The sequence below is a fragment of the Elaeis guineensis genome, chromosome 6, assembly GCF_000442705.2.
Source record: "Elaeis guineensis isolate ETL-2024a chromosome 6, EG11, whole genome shotgun sequence".
Classification (NCBI taxonomy): domain Eukaryota; kingdom Viridiplantae; phylum Streptophyta; class Magnoliopsida; order Arecales; family Arecaceae; genus Elaeis; species Elaeis guineensis.
In genome coordinates this window covers 127,037,499-127,050,048 of record NC_025998.2, presented here as the reverse complement: position 1 = coordinate 127,050,048, position 12,550 = coordinate 127,037,499, and the positions used below count along the sequence as shown (strand labels likewise).

The 12,550-nt window shown below is 47.2% G+C and overlaps 1 protein-coding gene across 3 annotated transcripts; it reads left to right on the top strand.

The window, feature by feature from the left end:
• Window positions 1-390: 390 nt before the first annotated feature.
• Window positions 391-3,781, top strand: LOC105046628 (uncharacterized). 3 transcript variants are annotated; one of them, XM_073259790.1, is made up of 3 exons: window positions 413-546; window positions 1,613-1,921; window positions 2,709-3,781. In XM_073259790.1, exon 3 carries the CDS (start codon window positions 2,814-2,816, stop codon window positions 3,624-3,626), a length of 813 nt encoding a protein of 270 aa, XP_073115891.1. In that variant the 5' UTR covers window positions 413-546; window positions 1,613-1,921; window positions 2,709-2,813; the 3' UTR covers window positions 3,627-3,781. The 3 variants fall into 3 exon arrangements, with proteins under 3 accessions (XP_010923579.1, XP_073115891.1, XP_073115892.1); XM_010925277.2 differs by lacking the exon at window positions 1,613-1,921 and having other exon boundaries at window positions 391-546; XM_073259791.1 differs by lacking the exons at window positions 413-546; window positions 1,613-1,921 and adding an exon at window positions 572-773.
• The last annotated feature ends 8,769 nt before the right edge of the window (window positions 3,782-12,550 follow it).

Sequence of the window (12,550 nt, the reverse complement as noted above, 5' to 3'; positions counted from 1 at the left end):
CGGCTACTTTATTATTATTATTTTTTAACATCCATGTGGAGGATAGAGGAGGAGAGAGGGTGGTGATGTGACGGCTATAAAATATCATTTTAAATATTATTTTTTAAATTTACATTATTTTTATAAATAAATTAAAAAATATATTATTTTGATAAATAATTTTTTTTTAAAATTATTTAAGTAATGAACTCTGAATTATCCATCGTAATGACGATGAGGATGATAATGATCATGATGATGTATCCTGGTGTCGGCTGTTGAGATGAGGGCTCCTCTGTTCCCCTTTCATCATTTGTTCAGGTTTGGCTCGCGTGCTTGCCGGTCCTTCCTTGATTCCGGACACAGAAGTCATTGGGCAAAAATGTTAGGTACATAACGGTAATTGACTTTCGTATGCTATGAATACGCGCGGAGGAACCCCTTCCGGGAGTCGAGAGGGAAGGGAAGATGGAGAGAGAAATGCAGGGATTCCACCTCTTTGTCTCTCCTCGATCCTTCTCCTCCTCCTCTTCCTATAAGATTCTCACGTTATGCGATTGTCAATAGGTAAACTCGCCTTCGTATCCGATTCCTTGGGTGTTGGCTTTACATCTAGAGAAAAAGGAGCGATTTTTTAGCAGCAAGATTGGATTTTGGTTTCATTTGAAAACTAGATTTTTATCTCTTTGGCTATTATTCTATTGTTCTTTGTCGGCGATTCTGTTGAATTAGGGTTTCAAAGCGGTACATTTGGTCAAAATCTGGCAGAGTTCTAGGTTTTGATCGCTTTAAAGGTGTTTAAGTTCATGTTCTCTTGTTAATTTTTAACCTTTTTATGTTCTACCGATGCAAAACAATATGTCATGAATTTTTATTTTCCTTCCATGAAATGCAATGAGAATGTAATGCATACATGTGCTCTTGTTAATTTTAACCTTTTTCTTCGTTTTCTTGTATGTTTTATAGATGCGATACCATATGCGATTACTTTTTATTTGCCTTTCATAAGATGGGATGAGAATGTAAAGCACGTGGTTTGCTAGATTAATTGCAGTCTGGATTTCGTGAATCTTCTGAAGGTGCGAGAGATTGGTCATGGCTTGGATAATAAGGCTTTGGGTACCATGGCTTGTTATCATCTCGCTATTTATAAGAAACCATTACATTTTTCGTATTTCTTTTGCCCAGATAGCCCATGTTTAATAAAAGATTGGAAGGAACATAATCTTCGCAAATTTATGATTTGGGTTCCTTTTGGATAGCCATTATAGAATAATCTTTTAATGCTATTTGTTAGATAAGGAAGCTTGTTTCTGGTGTGACTTCTCTTGGACCTATCAAATGTTAGGCTGGAATGCTATTTGTGGTGTCACTTTTGTTGGATCATGTCTAATGATGATGGAATCATTCTTGATCTTTGAAACATTAGGGGTGGCATTTGTTTCTTGTCCTGATCATGGTCATCGGATAAACTTTCTAACCAAAGGGATGCTAGTGATAGATATACCCTTTTTTTTTTTTTTATTGATGGGAAGGTAGGCATTAGACCACCAAGAATTTTATTAAATGAGTGAAGAATATACATCAAATTTTCTGCTCTTTTGAGGAGCTGAATCCAATCAGAGAGTTACAGGACACAGAACTACAACAACCGAGCTACAATTATACATAGGCACACAAAAATGGGCTTCGGAGCATCAGGGGGTAATCAGGGGCCTGCTGATTGCTTCAGAACGTGAATAGGATCATGACTGAAGCATAAAATTTGGTTGGGAAGCAGAGTTATTCAGCAGGACAGGAAGCAAGATGGCATACAATGAATTTGAAACAGGTTGGCAACAGAAAACCAACATGGTAAGGCACATCTGAAAGAACATCAACATCAATTTGGCTGAGCTTGACTTCCAATTCAGTTGATGAGTTTTCTATGCATCTTTCAGAGGTGAGGAATGGTTTTTTACTTTGGTCCAAACTTTTCCAAATTCAGGGGCCAAATTGTACATATACTATGAAGCTTGAAGTTGCATTTAGCTTAATGAGTTAAGATATATGAGACGGTGCCAACTGTTTCAGTTGGTCTAATCACCGGGCATGGATTCTAGTGACTTAGGTTTGAATCCTGCCTTCACCTAATTTTGGCCGGGCTTCCTCCTGACATCGCTTGGTTTTTGCCAGAATAGGGCCGAGTTTTTCAGCCCTACAGGAAGAAGGAGAAGAGGAGTTGAAATGTAGTAGCAAACTATGATCTATGTTAAATATAACATAAGCAAGGATGAAGCCTATTTATTATGTATCTTTGGTTTAAAATTTAAAATTTCTCCACCAAACTTCTAGGATAAAAAGTGGAAATTGTTAAAATGCATTTGCTGGATGTATCCTTTTTATTAATCATAAACTTCATTTGATAAATGATCTCTATCCAACATTTTTTTCTTATTATGATTTGTTAGTAAATCTGGTCCGAGATACTTACTCTTTGCACTGGATTAAAGCTTCAAGTCCATTCACTAAGACTTCTGTATGACTCTGTTAATGGACACATGTTGCTAGTTAATACAAAAGCATAGAATTATCCAATTGAACATGGATTTGTCCAACGGAATCTTATTTTATCATTTAGGTATTATTGCATTCCCATGCTAAGTCTGCTGGTTGTGCTCATTTTTGCTTGTATCAGTAAAAAAAAGATGCGAATGTTTTCTTTACTATGCAAGTTATTTTGATTTCAGGCTTAAAGATGATATCTCATGTATATGATAAGCTGTTTGAACATGGACCAATGAAGCCCTTGCTGATGTCTTCCTTATAATGAGGCCGTCTTTTCAGCCATCACAATGTCGATGTCTGATTCACATGCCATATCTGGAAATTTAGGTCCAAGAAGCATCTCATCAAAGCCAAGCCCAGCAAATGTTGATTGTTCGGATGATGAAGCGAGTCCACATGCTCCTAGAGAAGAAGGGCTTGAGTGCCCAATATGCTGGGAATCTTTCAACATTGTGGAAAATGTGCCATATGTTTTATGGTGTGGTCACACCCTCTGCAAGAATTGTGTCCTAGGACTTAAGTGGGCTATAATGAAATTTCCACCTCTACCTGTCCAGCTTCCCCTCTTCATTTCATGCCCATGGTGCAACTTATTATCTTTTCGGCTGATTTACGAGGGTGATCTAAAGTTTCCGAGAAAGAACTACTTCTTACTCTGGATGGTTGAGAGCATGAACAGTGGCCAGGCAAAATTTTTTTCTTCATTGAGTGCCGACAACCAACAGGTTTGCCCTCCAAATGGTGGCTTGGCTGTGGGAAGCAATGGTAGCCACCACCATAACCTCAGAAGAATCCCTCAGTACATGCATCCGGATGATTCACCCTCTAGCACAAATCAACCTGGTATGAGGGCTAATTACTTGAATTTGGAGAGGATTCACTCATTGCTTCGGGAGTCACTGGTTTTCTTTGTTCACTTGATTGCCAAGTTTCCACTGGCTCTTATATTCCTCCTCATTGTCCTATATGCAATACCTGCCAGTGCTGCCGTTCTTGCCCTGTACATCCTTGTCACCATCCTGTTCGCATTGCCTTGTTTCTTAATATTGTACTTTGCATACCCTAGTTTGGATTGGCTTGCTAGAGAGATCATCTCATGAGATTTCCAATCACTCCAAGCCAGGACAAATGAGTCAGAGCTTTCTGGCTGCTATCTGTTGATTATGAAGTGTGTCCATGATGTAATTCAGCTGTTCTTATAATCGCGCACAGTATTCCTATTTAATGAAGCTTGGAAATTGGGATTTACATCAAAGGAACTTGTTTCTGGAACATAGGTGCTGGGTACGGTCATGTTAATATATATCTATATTGCCAGCTTCTTAATCATCTTTCTGAGCTAATGTGCTATCATATCATGGCCCTACTGAGAAATTTATTTCCTTTTTGTAAGGATAATAACTTCTCTGTAAGGCTTATAGAGTCATGCATTCTTGCTGGTCTGTTCTGTCTAACAGGTTAGTGCGCTGATATGGTTGTTGGTGATTTTCTTGGATGGAATTCAACTTACAGTCAGAAAAAGGATGTGTTACCACCACTGCAAGATTAGGTGGAAGTGCATTGCTGATAAGATGTCTAGTTGTGCAGATTATAGGAGGAAAGAAATTGGTTAGGGGTGTAAGCAGGTTTCATACTGGGGTAAACCAAGCTCAAGTTCTGCTCCACTCCTGCAGGCTAAGGTTCTTGTCATAGAGCGCATACACTTGAGCTCCACCTTTGGAAGGAGCTTGGGAGTCCCCCAGCTTTACTAATGTGGTTTTAGAGATTGGTGATATAGGTGCTGGCAAACTCAGAGGTCATTCTGTTATGAGAATACAATAAATAGTCAAGACATCGTCTCGAGAGGTTATCTGAGGAATACAATAAATAGATTGTCTGCATGATTCAGAGAGAAGCTTATGTGGGTTTGGGTTTATGTTTCGCATGAAAGAATGATTGATCTTTTTTTCGTGACATAGACCATTGGATGGCACTCCACACAACTCTCAAAGCACTCCGTATGCCTTGAGTCATCCGTCTGTACAATCTTGAACTAACCATTGCACAATCCAATAGTGGATGCATATGAAAAAAGATTTTCTGCACCAAAGATGCAGCCCTTGTTCAGCTTCTACAGTTGAATTTAGGCTCGCCTGTTATCTCTTTAAATTTGTCTCAATTGCCTGAAAAATTTAAGGAAGCTCCATGGCAGTATGGATGGAAATCTTTGTAAAAAGGATAAGCATAAGCTTGCACTGAATATAGAGCTAGTTGTATGAATGAAGGATTTTAAAGAACTTATAAACATTAAATAGTTGGGACATGGCCTGAGGCCTGATGGGTATGGTCATGATTATGTTCCCTGCAAATGATCAAGGCTACAATGCTGCACACAGAACAGAAGGATGCTTACATGGACAAGCATGCTATGCACAAATATTGAGTCAGGTCATTGTGAAGAAAATATAATTCATGTGAATTGGGTTAAATTGCGTCTGGCCACATCAATTAGGTTAGATTGGGTTGAATAAAACTAACCCCATGCAAGGAAAACAAAAGGATGAAGATGAAGCCGGAAATACTAACATCTCAGATAGTGAAGGTTACTTTGACCAATATCCTACACTGACCAAAGAAATGATGCTAGAGCTTCCCCATCCCCATGCCATTAAAGATTTGATTTCATTCCACTAAGACATGATGTCAGGCAATAGCAGAGACTGCCAACACTGTTCTCTCTCTCTCTCTCTTTTTGTGGGTTGGGTGGGGGGGAGGGCTTCCCCATCCCCATGCCATTAAAGATATAGCAGAGACTGCCAACACTGTTCTCTCTCTCTCTCTCTTTTTGTGGGTTGGGTTGGGGGGGGGGGGGGGGGGGTGGGGGGTGTCATGCTGTCGGCTGCGCAACACGAGTTTTCTCTTGTAGTAGGTAAGATAGCAGAATAAAGTTAAATGTCCAGATACTTTTAGAATACAGCTTTCAAAATCCGAAATTAAAGCTGAAAGTGATATAAATATTATACATCATGATTTATTTTTATATCTAAATTAATTGAATATAAATAATTTTAAGATCTGACTAATATTTCTATCTATATTCATATCCGTCAAAACAAAATGAATATGAATATGGATAGACAACTATTCGATCCATATTCAAATATTCGAATTTATATATAATCTTATATATTTTATGTAATTTTTATTAATTTTTAATTAAAATATATCACTATATAAATATGTTATTAATTTGATTGATCATCTATTTAGTAATATCTTTAATTATGTAGTCATAAAGTTTAATTATCTAAGTAATATCTATAATTATATCCATACTTTTAGTATTTAAATTTTATCCGTATTGGTTTAAAACCAATATGGAAATAAATTTTTGTATCCGAATAATATTCGTATCCATATTTGTATTCATCAGATAAAATAAATATGGATATGAATATGATGATATCCGATCCGTATTCGATCCGATTTTGATCTTATCCGAAATACAAATAATACTATCAAGCTAATCTGCAAAGCATGTAGAGAAGTGCTCAAACTTCTACAACTACATACATGCGTGTGAGAGAGAGGGATAGAGGTTTACAGAGAAGAAGGCCTTGTATGGGCATTATAATTCATCTATTAAAAAAATGCAACCTAGGTTAATGTACCAATCGATTAATTCATTTATTCGATTCTACCGTGTAATATCAATTCCTACATGCAATTGTTCATATTTTTTCATCCTATTTTTTCTATCTTATATTTTTTTTTTTACCCGCCGCACTTTATCTCATGTTTAACCACAAGATCAAAGATTCAAAACTTTTTTGAAGTATTTATTATTTATTTATTAAATTTATTTTCATTAAAAATATATATCAACCACACATTTCATATTCTTGCATAATTTACTTAGAATCCATACATTCCATGTGGACATCCCTGTATTAGAATGGATAATCGATATCTCTCTTGAATTGATTTTTATTTTTACACTTACCTATTAGATGATTTTCATAATCATCTTAGGTTTCATTTTCAATTTTACATATATGTAATTGTATAAGAAATAAAGATCACTATTTACAAAAATGAAAATACTTTGAGTAGCTTGTCATATGCCCAAAAAAAAAAAAAAAACTCATCAAATCTGTAAAATACTAATTCGATAATTTAATAATCAACCAATCTTATATGTGATAATAAATCTCATGAATTGCACGATTTTTTATGCCATGGTATATGGAAAAATGTTTGTATGCACTTAAGAAGAGCCTTATATCACATTACTCGGCGTTGTTCAATTGGGTATGAAAAGTATTAGTAGGTTTGTTGCGGCCAATCGCCTCGTCGTCCGATCGCCGGGGAGCGTGCATCTGCAAAAGGAAGTCCGCACTGACCGGAGGCGGCTCCGGCGGGGACCCTCCGACGGTCAAGTTAGAGAGGTGACTGGGCAACAGTAAAATGCAGACAGAGAGCTCTGAGAGGGAGAAAGAGAGAGGAGCGAGCCTGCGTATGTGGGAGAGACGGGCGGATCGACCTTTTGCACTGTTGCCTTCCCCGGTATATATAGTGGAGCGCGGTATGGCACCGTCATTAATGGCGCGGACAAGTGAGGAACTGTCAACTCACTGTAGGCTGTCAGAGCCGCCGTGAAAACATCATGTCGCCGTGTAGCCGTCTAATCACCAGGGTTGACCCGGCTCTCGGCGGGACAATACCCCTAGGTAACTGTGCCGCGTGTCCGTGTCAGAGCTGACAACGTCTGGCGGCCGTACGGCGGTTGGTGGAGTCGGCCGACCCAAGGTCGGCGGCCATCAGAGTGGCGTCGGGCTCCTCCGTCGGTCGGCGAGCTTCAAGTGGGTCGGCGACCGGACCTCTGGGTTCAGTCGGTCGGGAATAGACCGTGGAATGGCCGTGGTTAGCCGCTGATGGCGTCCGTTGGCCTGCCGCCCGACTTACGATCGGCCAGTCAGAGTCGTTCGTCGGGCCGTCGGTTAGTCGGTCGGGCCGCTAGCCGGTCGAGCCCTCCGATAGTCGGTCGGTCGGTCGGTCGGGGCCCCGAGGTCGGTCCCTCCGATAGTCGGTCGGTATCCCCAACAGTTGCCCCCCTCCACTCCCAAGTCGGGTGGAGAGCTGGCCGGTGCCTTCATTCGGGTAGCAAGACCGGACGACTGGGAGTGGATTTGTCGCATGTGCAGATCCGACCGTACCGCCGGCTGATCCGTTGTCTGACACCTCACGAACCCGAGAGATCCGAACGTCTAGTCGATGCCAGAAGTCGCGCCGGCGTCCGGTGCCGGACGCCGCGTCTTGTCGTCGCCAGCCGTCACGTCGGTGTCAGAAGATCGGGTGCCGGACGATACGGCGTCAGTCGATCGGATTATTCGGCGCCGATCGTGGGTGAGGCGTCCCATCGGGAACGCGGACCGGCGCGGGCGGCCGACTGCGGAGCCAACCCCCGCGCGCCGCGTGTCAAGGTGGTTGGCCGGCGCCCGCTCCGGCATTTAATGCGGGCGGTGCGGGCGTCCCGGGGCGAAGCGCGCCGAATCTTTAGCCAATCGGCGGGCGCCACGCGTCGCGCATCTGGAGGACTTTGGTCGGCGCGGGAGCATCTCGGCCGTCGGTCGGCCCTATATATATAGGACCTCCCGGACCCTGACCCACATTTGCCATTTGCTGGGGAAACTCTGTCCGGGCGATTTCTCGGTCGTCGCGGGCAGAGCTTTTCTCTACCTCCGGAGGGTCCATCGGGTTCGTGGTCCTCCTTCCCCTTCTTGCTTTCTTCTCTTCTTTCTCTTCTTTCGGTTCCTGCACAATGACCAGGAAACCGACTCAGGGAGCTCGGTCGGGGAACCCGACCGACGACACCCGATCGGCTCCGGAAGATGAGGCCTCCTCGCTTTCGGGGCCGAACGTCGATCAGCTTCGGGAGCATTATCGCATCCCGGAGCAGTTTCGGCTCTATGCTCCAGGGGCCGGCGGTCGGGTCAACCACCCTCCGCCCGGCGACCTGGCGCTGTATGTTGAGGACCTTCGTGCGGGTCTTCGACTTCCGATTCCGGAGTTCGTCCGGAATCTGCTTGATTACTACGGACTCTGTCCGGCGCAACTGGCGCCGAACTCTATCCGGCTAATCATTTCTTTCGCGCTGTTGTGTCAGCTCTTGCCGACCAACCCTCGCGTTTCCCTCTTCCGGGCCTTCTTTGTGCTCCGACCCCACCCTAAAGCCCGAGGGTGGTGGCTCTTCAATCCCCGGAAGGGTCTTGCTTTCATAACTGGTCTTCCATCGTCCATTCATGGATGGAAGAACCAGTTTTTCTTTGTTTCCTCTTCCTCCTCTTGGGGCTTTCCTTCTCGCTGGGGTGTACCCCGAACTGAGGCCAACGACAACAGTCGGGTCGACGTGGACGACCGGGAGGACTTCCACCGACTCAAAGATATGTCGGTCCCGAAGCAGAGGGAGCTTGTTACCGAGCAAGCTCTCTATGATGCTGGCCTAAGTCTGGTCCCCCGAATAGGTATCGTCCGATTCCCCAGCTTTTTCTTTTTACTCGGCTTTAGGGTAGTTCTGGTCCGGCCTCTGACATTGGTAGGTTTTGCAGGGACACCGCCGAGGATGAGGCCGACCGACGCCGAAATTCGTCATTTTGCCGCCGCGAGGAAGAGGCCAGCGTCGGGGGCTGGCCCTTCGCGCCCTTCCAAGAGACCAGCTCCAGTTCAGCCGACCGTGGAAGCGTCGGCGACCGAGGGGTCGGAGCCAATCATAGCCCTTGCGGCTCCGACCGTCCGAGTCGAGGAGAGGCCGACCGAGGAAGTGGCCGAAGGGGTGTCGGCGGTTTCGCCGCCGCAGGTGGAGCCGGATGACGTTCGGGAAGCCGAACATCGTCCGGAGGCGTCCGCTGGCGCAACGGGGGGCGCCGGGTCGAACTCCAGCGTCCCATCGCTGCCAGCCCCGTCGGTCGGGGCAGCTGATCGGGGGAAAGCCCCGATGGAGCCCTCGGAGGAGGAGAGATCAATGCCCCCCAGCGCATACTACCCTGAGGGTGCGTCGGCCTTGGCCGACCACAACCTTGCGAGGAGGTTGTGCCAGGGGATCCTCCTCCCCACCGACGTTCAGTCGTTGCGGTCTCGGCAAGTGACCGAAATGTTGTCGCGGTTCTACCCGTCGATGGTGGAGGTAAGCTTCGCGTCACCTTTTACCTTAGAAGAATTTTCGTTTGCCACATAATTCTGACAAGGCTTCTTTCTGTCGGCAGTTGATCTTCACCATGTCCGAGCTGGAGGCCGGATACCGAAGGTTCGGCGACGTTCGGGCAGCCTTCAAGGAAAGGTCGGCAGCGGCCGAGGCCGAGAGAGGGAGATTGGTCGACCAACTGCAGGAGTCGGTCGATCGGGAGGCCAAGTTGACGGACGAGGTCTCCCGGCTCATGGCCGAACTAAAGTCGGCCAAGAAGGAGGCCAAGCACAAAGGTTGGGTAGTGCGTCGTCTTCGACGCGAACGGGACAGTGCCACCTCCGAACTCCAAGGGGAACGCGAGCAATTTCGGGTCAGCCTGGGGAAGCTCGCGGAAACCGAAGAGGACTTGTCTATCGCCCAAATCGACGCCGAAATTGCCAGGGCCGAGGCGGAGTTGGCGAAGGAGGAGCTGGCCCACACTGAGGACGAGGCACGGTCGGCGAGGGAGTCGGCCGATCGTGCGGTTGAGGACTTCCGGGCCTCCGACCGGTACAAGGAGGAGATGCTCGAATCGGGCTTCGCCTCCTACCGGGTCGGGTTCGAGGATGGTCGGGATGCCGTCCATGCCTTGTACCCGGAGGTGGACGTCAGCCGAGTCGTCCCGCTGTTCGCCGAGGAAGGAGCCGAAGAAGAAGGAACGGAAGAGATGGCCGACCATCCGTCGGGAGGCGTCATCGTGGTGGAGGAAGCCGTCCCGGAGCAGGTGCCGGCCGAAGTTCCTTTATCGACCGAAGCTCATCTCTCGGCAGCCGATCAATCGTTGCTTATGGCCGAGACGTCGATCATCCCTGATCCTCCGTCGGTCGAAGAGATCGATCAGGACGGGTGATCGGCGCCGCCGGCCATCTTTATTTTGTCTTTTTTGAAAATACATGTAATCGGGCTTCGGCCCGACTTTGTAATGTTTTTTGATCAATGAGTGAAATTGTCTTCTCTTTTGCTTCTTGTTTGCAATGTTTCTTATCGCTGTAATGTCGAACCCTAGTCGCCAACTTAGAGAAGTCGCCAACTCGGGTAAGTCGGTAGGACTTAACCGGCTTGCATAGCTCCGAAGTAGCTTGTGTCCCGACTTTAGGTCGGTTTTCGAAAATTGTAGTCGCCGTTCGGGCGCATCTGTCAAGTAGGGAGCCGACCGAACCTAGTGAAGGTTCGGCGGCCGGACCTCCGTAGATGCACTTAGCCGGTCATCATCCGGCGCAGTGTCGGGGGCATGATAGTAAGTCGGGTTTCGCATCTTTTGACAGACGGTGGCAAGCCGAGTGTCGTTCAGCCGGCCGTAGGTCGGTCGGCGAGTAGTGGGTGCGACTAAGGTCGCGTCATGTGATAGACGGTGGTAAGCCGAATATCCCTCGACCGGCCGTAGCCTGGTCGGAATGTCGCGGCAACAGCCGCGTGGGCTTTTAGCCTTTCTTCGGTCGGGGCCCGATCGATCAGTCGGCCGATGGATATGCCCGAAAATTCGACCGTAGAAGGAGTATAAACTCCCGTCATCGTAGATGCATCGGTCCGTGTAAGGGGCCGAAGTGTCGTCGGTGCCAGGTCCGCGTTGATGCGTCGGGGCTGAGCGCCGATCAGTAGTCGAAAGGTTAGAACTCCGATTTTTCAAACCGAACTTGTATTCCAACGATTGAATTACAGAATTCACTGGTAATACAGCTTCAAGTTGTCGGCGTTCCAAGTCCGGGGAATGGGCTTCCCCTCAAGGGTCTCCAGCCGGTAAGCCCTCGGCCCGAAGGTGTCAGCAACTTTGTAGGGTCCTTCCCAGTTGGGAGCCAACTTCCCTTGGCCCAAGGGCTTCGACACCTCCGCCTTCCTCAAGACTAGGTCGCCAGGTTTAAAGAGCTTTAGTCTGACCTTGGCATTGTAGTACCGGGCAACCCTCTGTCGGTAGGAGGCCATTCGAATTTGAGCCTCATCTCGCAGTTCGGGGAGAAGATCTAGGTCGGCTCTCCGGCTTTCGGAGTTGTCCGGCTCGCGGTACTGCTCGACCCTTGAAGATGGCAGGCCGATCTCGAGCGGGATCACGGCTTCTGTCCCGTAGGCCAAACTGAACGGCGACTCTCCGGTTGGGACGCGGGGGGTCGTTCGGTAAGCCCACAGGACGGAGCCCAGCTCGTCGACCCAGAGGCCCTTGGCTTCGTTCAGTCGGGTCTTGAGTCCATGGAGCAAGGTTCGGTTCGTCACCTCAACCTCACCATTGGACTGTGGGTGCCCGACTGAAGTTAGTCGATGACGGATGTGGAACCTGGCGCAGAAGTCTTTGAAGTCTTGGTTGTCGAATTGCCGTCCGTTGTCGGTGATGATGGTGTGCGGCAATCCGAACCTGAAGATGATGGACTTTTGGACGAAGTCCTCCATCTTCCGCTCGGTGATCTGCGCCAAGGGCTCGGCCTCGACCCACTTCGTGAAGTAGTCGATGGCGACAACGATGAACTTCCTTTGGCCCGACGCCGGTGGGAAAGGGCCGAGAATATCGACTCCCCACTGAGCGAAGGGCCATGGAGCGACAATGGGAGCGATTTGGCTGGCCGGTTGGTGCTGAATATTGGCATACTTCTGGCATGGCTCGCACCTTCGGACCAACTCTGCCGCATCTTTCCTCATGGTCGGCCAGTAGTAGCCCTGTCGCAAGACCTTGAAGGCTAAGGACTTGCCCCCCAAGTGATTCCCACAAATTCCTTCGTGAACCTCTCGGAGAGCGTAGTCGGCGTCGGTCGGTCCCAAGCACCTGAGCAGAGGGAGGGAGAATGACCTCTTGTAGAGTCGGCCGTCCATGATCACATATTGTGACGCCGACCATCG

Coding starts and splice junctions, on each gene's coding strand:
- LOC105046628 (XM_010925277.2), top strand. CDS start 2,814: ATGTCGATGTCTGATTCACATGCCATATCTGGAAATTTAGGTCCAAGA.